General features: G+C 39.3%; 1 protein-coding gene across 2 annotated transcripts in view; it reads right to left on the bottom strand.

Moving 5' to 3' along the window:
- Positions 1 to 2,142: 2,142 nt before the first annotated feature.
- RRAS2 (RAS related 2) overlaps positions 2,143 to 6,000 on the bottom strand; it is a 42,169-nt gene continuing 38,311 nt past the window's right edge. The window contains exons 5-6 of one of the 2 annotated variants that reach the window (XM_084207128.1): positions 4,072 to 4,190; positions 2,143 to 3,599 (exon numbers count right to left, since the gene is read on the bottom strand). In XM_084207128.1, the coding sequence (XP_084063254.1) occupies positions 3,512 to 3,599; positions 4,072 to 4,190 (207 nt within the window). In that variant the 3' untranslated portion in view covers positions 2,143 to 3,511. The other variant, XM_084207129.1, reaches the window with a different exon arrangement.

Raw genomic sequence — 6,000 nt, 5'->3', positions numbered from 1 at the left:
ATCAAGTGCAAATGCATTCTGTTCAGCCTGACCCTTTCCCAGCAATGAACTTCTGAAGAATAAGTGCAGATAATTTTTGGCAGTGCTGGGCTTGTGGTGACTGATTTCAAAAGCCTCCTGTTTGGAGTAAGTTCATCAAGGCCTTGTAACAAGATGCGGCAAGGCCAGTCAGCGACTACACACCACCACGGGTGAACTCGTGTCACAGAAATGATGTCAGAAGAACCTTAGCCAATATTTTTGTTATAATCCAGACTTGAACTTTATCAATGATGACTAACCACAAGGCCATGCATTAAAGTCAGAGTTTTCCTTGGCATTCGTGGGAGTTAACACCTTCCAAATGTATTTTGTTTTATTAACCCTTTCACAACAGCTCATCTCATACTCCCATGCATAAAAAGGCTTTTGCTCATGAGCACAACCCCACTCCTCATCCAGTGGAGCAGCAGGTTCAGCAGTGTGAGAGGTCAGAAAGAGGTGTTATTTTGTGCTTTGAAACACAGATCCAGACCTTACCCTGGGCTCTAGGAAGAACAGGAGATCATTTCTGGGCACAGTTTAAGCTCTCTAGATTAATGAACTGCAAGTTTAATAGATTCATGGATGCAGCCCTGAACCGAAGTGACTACAAACAAGTGACAAATGTTAAAGCATTTCTTCTGCCAGGAAAAGTTGTAAGAATCTCTCTTGGACTGTCAGCTAAACTCTATCCTACAGGAAGGTGGCAATGTTGTAAATTCACAACCAATCCAAGGCCTATGGATCAGGGCTACTACTTTTTAAAAGACTGACAAGGTCCCTATTATATTGTTTCAAGCACCACATCAGGGCCAGAAGCATCATTTTTTCACCATTACCTTCAGCTACAACAATTAGAAAAGCAAATCATTGAAATACCTTCAGCTGTTTTGAACTCACAACCATCTAGATCACCATTACAGACCAAAAATCCCTGTTACCTTTATGAATATTTACTTCATGTCTGAAGAGTAGGATCCAAATGCCTACATTTAACATCTCCTTAAAGTGCCACAGTCCAGAAAAGAGACGATAATATCACACAGAGATTTCTCTGCACATTCTCTCCAACAGAAGCCTTAAAAAGCACATATCTTAGTTAATAAACTTTGCACAGCAGCTGCTGGTCGTGCCAGGGTTGTTTATTTTGTTTGTAAGGTTCACCATGTTTACAACAGGTGGCTTAGCAGGTGTAGGTTCTTTAGCATCAACCTCTTCAAAGTTATCCATCTCTCCAGGTGGAGCTCTACCACCTTCTCCATCAGCTATGAGAAGATGCATGTTAAAAAAACTTATTTTTGTAACACTCCACTATTTAGAGCCATTCTAGCATGAGTGAAAGGTTAAAAAATAAAGGAAAAAAGTTATAAAATCTAAAGATATGCTCACTGAACAAGTTCAGTCTCAACACACATGCTGTAATCTGTTGTCTTAACTCATTCTAAAGCCACATATTCAGTGATTTACCTCCAGAGAGCTTTACATAGTTAAGAAAACACGTGGTGTTTGCTACAGGCTGTAATTTCTTACATTTGACTTGAAAAATGCAATGCATCTCCCAAATGTGTTTCCACTGTAACTCCTTGTTTGAATCTTCCACACACTCCTCCTAAGTGGCCTTTCATCAACCAATAAATCCACCGGGGAGGGGAAGCTACCCACTCTCTCAAAACTGCATTACACAAGCTAATCTAAATTACATTAAAAAACAAAAATTCCTCTGCAATGCCTGGCAGGAGCTTGAATTCAAGGTTTAATGCCTTGCTGCTGTAAAGTACCTGGAACTTGTTTCAGCCCTGTTTTCTCAGGAGACACTTCCAGATTTATGGCAGAGCACCTGACAGTGAGCACAGCCTGAAAACACAAGGATTGTTGATTGGACCACTGACTACACATTTCAAGCCAAAGCAAACATCAGCTTTTGTCATCTGTCATGATTTAAGCTGAAATATTTCTTGAAAGTAAAGTTTCTTTACTTCCAAGCTTGAGGAAAATCCTGTTGCAGATATGTGTTGCTCTTCCCCAGCCAGGTTCCATCACTCCCTTCTCCCCCCTACCTTCCCCAAAAAAATGCAGGTTTTGGAAGAGATTCAGAAAGAGGCAGTGTGTTTACCCCCCGAAAATGGTTAGATCATCTTTAATTCTAGCACCTGAAGTTATACAAGGGTTTGCTTAATAATCAAGTTTCAAAGAACTGTTGGACACATTCAGTTAAGGTGACAACTGTGCAATACCACTCAGTATTTCAATATCAGGGACCATACTCTTGAATTGTTTAAACACAATCCACAGAACTCAAAATTAAACAACCATCCACAGTTTAACTAAACAATCAGTTAAAAGTCTTACAGTTTAATAATTCACATAATGGTCAGTCCTTAGTAAGGGATACTGAAATTCATTAAAACACTAGATTTTACTCTACAGGTGTGCTGGGCAGGCACATAATTGGCCATTCTTGGGTATAACCGGGAGAGTAAGGAGAAATTTACCACAGTTTGGCAAATCCCACATTTTGTCAGTTAAAAGTGAACTGTGAGAATTAAATACTCATCTTTACATATACACAAGTTATGCTGTGAAAGCATATTTGCTTACAAACATATAAAAATACTTGTTAACTAGTTTGATAAGAAAATAATGTATAAAAGTATATAGCAAAAACATTTAATCATCTCTGACAATGGAAAGATCAAATTCATTTTTATATCACATGAAACAAAAACAGCTACAATTTTAGTTTTCCTTAATCCCTTACCCAGAAATACAAAGGAAGACACAATTTATTTTCAAACATAATGTGAAATTTCTTAATAAGCTGAAATGCCTCAATCCAGAATGAGCTCAGGTATTTGGCCATATCCTAATAGTAGTAGTAATCATCCTGTAGCTGTTCTGGATTCAAAAAATAAATACAGTAGAATGTTTTGGCCACCGAAATAAAACTGCAGCATAAATGAGAGATGAAAAATTTTGCTGACAATGAAATTCAGTGTAGGTTTCTTAAGGCTAGCTGAACACTCAAGTCTAATTTAACTGAGGGCAGAAACAAACAAAAAAAAAGCCAATCCACCCCTTTTTTAAAAAGTATTCTCTATACTCCAATATAGGTCTCTGTAATAGCAATGAAATGTCAGAAGTAAAAATAAATTAATTCACAAGAGACAACCTAAGCATGACTTCAACACCTCGTCCTACACGGTTTTGTTTCATCTCCTTTGCGAATAAAACTCCACAAGGTGCAAGCTCTGAAGGGACCGAAGGAAGGAACTGTGGTATTAGAGAAGCAGCCTTAGTGTTTTGGTTTGAAGTCTGCCCCAGGATGACCGAGTCTTCTTCAAGAACTATTCTGCCAGCTTCTTGGACTAAGGCTATTCTGGTGACCACTTTTAGGACATGCACATATAAGGCTAGACCAATACCAGAAGTGATGTAAAATGATGGAAAGAAAAATATGATCTGGCAGTTGATAGCTTGGTTCTTGGGATTCTCAGAAAATAACACAATGGCAGCCTTTCTTGTCTTTTTCTTTCCGTGTTGGCTCTGGTGAAGGAGGGCACTCTTGTTCCTGAAATTTCCTGGAAACAGGTATTTAAAATTAAATTCATAGAATAATTTTCAGGTAAATAAACATAAGTACTGTATTCCACGCTTTCTTTTTATACTTTCATAGGGAATGCACTTCCTTTTTACATTTGAATTACTGATAAGTAAGTAATAATTTTTGAGTTCACTTTTCGGGGTCGTTTATTTTTTTAAGAAACCAAATTTTTTACAGAAGGCCAGTCTCAGATGCAGTTTATCACATTTACTGGCTGGGTGACCAATAAAATCCAAAGATTAAGACAACATTCTCTTTCAAATATATATTAAATTCACGTAAGCATTTTTCCTAATGCACCTGAGTGTTTTATAATGGAGATCATTGGCTAAAGCTTAAAGGTAACAGCAGGCAGAATCCTCCCAACAATTTCCTGCTGCATTTCAACACCTTTGCTGCAGCTACCCATTAATAGATGGACATGAATTATCTGGTCTCAATTGCCATACCTTATAACTCTGACAAGTTCATGAAAAGCTTGGTCTACATTCAATCTGATTTTTGCTGAGGCTTCCATGTACGTTACTTTAAGTTGCCGTGCCAGCTGCTGGCCTTCCTCATGTGTCACCTGCAACAGACATCAGTCATTAAGCACAAGGGTTCTGCAGGCAGCTTTGTGCCAGTACACTCTGCATGTGCATGTTAAGGACCCAGCTCCCTCAAAAAATAATGGTTATTTGGGCACAGCGCAGTTTTCACCTTGCCCACATTATACAGCTGGGAAACAGACTTTTTTTTAAAGGAAGTTTCTGCAATAGACAAAGACAGACTTTCCAAGAATTCCCCTTCACTCCGGGTGCCTCCAGTTCTGCACAAGAGCAAGTTTTCCTTCCCAGGCAGACACCAGTCCCTTGCTCCTCCTCAAAGCAAGTGCTTCAGTCAGCATCTCCTGGATTACTAACAGAATCCTGAGTATTATTACTAAATTCACCTTTGCATTGTCCCAGCTAAATTTAGATAAACAAACAAAAAAAAAATCCGACTACTATTAAAACAACAACTGCTCTTTAGCTTATAAGTCTTTATAAAAGTCATTAAAAAAAATCTATTAATGACATAGCAAAAACCAGCCAGTTTTAAACATAGCTTAGATTACCAGAGTTCTAAAAATCCATGAGGCCTTCAGGCAATCCAGAAATATTAAAGAGATCCTGGCTCCATAATGACTCCTTGAGACAACAGTGGGAAAGGAGATGAACAGGAGAGAGCGAGCACCATGAAAAGTTGGTAGAAAATGTGAAGTGATGAGGCAGAAGACAGGAAGCCAGTGGAACATTCTAGGAAGGAGTAATAAGTCAGGCACAAGGCAAAACCAAAGGAGACCACTGTGTATTTTTGGATGAGGTGGAAAGCAGTGAGGTCAGAGAACAGAGGCCACCCTGAGTGGTGCGAGGCTCCAAGGGGAAGGTCACCCCCAGGGCCAGGGAGGAAAGGGCAGCTTTCAGTGACAAAAGGAAGCACAACAGATCTTGCCAAGACAATGCCTAATGAAGAAATGTCAAAGATTAATGTTTTTCTGTGAAAGCAGTGTAAACCAGCATGTAGAGGACTGATATATGAACAAAAATAAGGAGGGTTTATTTTTAAATTAGTTCTGAAAAAGAACTCAGAGTATTCATTAGATTAAGCAGCTACACAGAAATGGAAATAGATGGGAATAGAAAAGTAGGTGCAGCATAACCACAGTGCATGGTCTAGAAATACTTTTCAGCTTGCAAAATAGTTACTTAACAGCTACACAGTGGTTTAAGAGCCTCCATGCATGGCATCGCCACATGTTTGATTCCTCTGTCCTTAGCATCCCCCTGGCACTATATCCATACACCTCCTGCTGAAATCAGGGCTGCTACCACTAAACCCTTGTGAAGCTCTACAAAATGGTCCCAGCACCCTGTGCCATTAGCTGGAGTAATTCAGGATGCATCTGCTGATCTCAAACACTCATAGCAACTCTGCATTCATTTCAGTGTTATCATCACCAGCTGAAGCCAAAAAAGAAACCCTCAGGACCATCTCAACCCTAAGATCAACCCCTGGAGCTGCCTTTTTAACTGCAGGGCACATAAGGAGAAGTGCAAGAACTGGAACTTCAGTCCTCTACTGCTGTTTGAAAACTGAAAAATAATGAAGACTCCTGCTCCCCCAGCAAGAACAATTCCACTTCAACTCTCCACTCTGACCTCAGATGCTAAAATATTGCAATTGCAAAGCTTATGAAGGCTGCACTTGGGCAAATATTTGTAGCTCTTTTCTGGCACTTCAATGACTGTACAATCCCCTAAAGTTTGTACCAGTGCTTCCAGAACCTTCTGTACATCTCTACCTCAGACTAGGAAATTATAGATTTAACAGTTCTAGCAAAACTAACTCTTTTTACT

This window comes from Fringilla coelebs, assembly GCF_963513975.1.
Source record: "Fringilla coelebs genome assembly, chromosome: 6".
Taxonomy (NCBI): Eukaryota; Metazoa; Chordata; class Aves; order Passeriformes; family Fringillidae; genus Fringilla; species Fringilla coelebs.
This window is presented reverse-complemented; position numbering and strand designations above follow the sequence as displayed.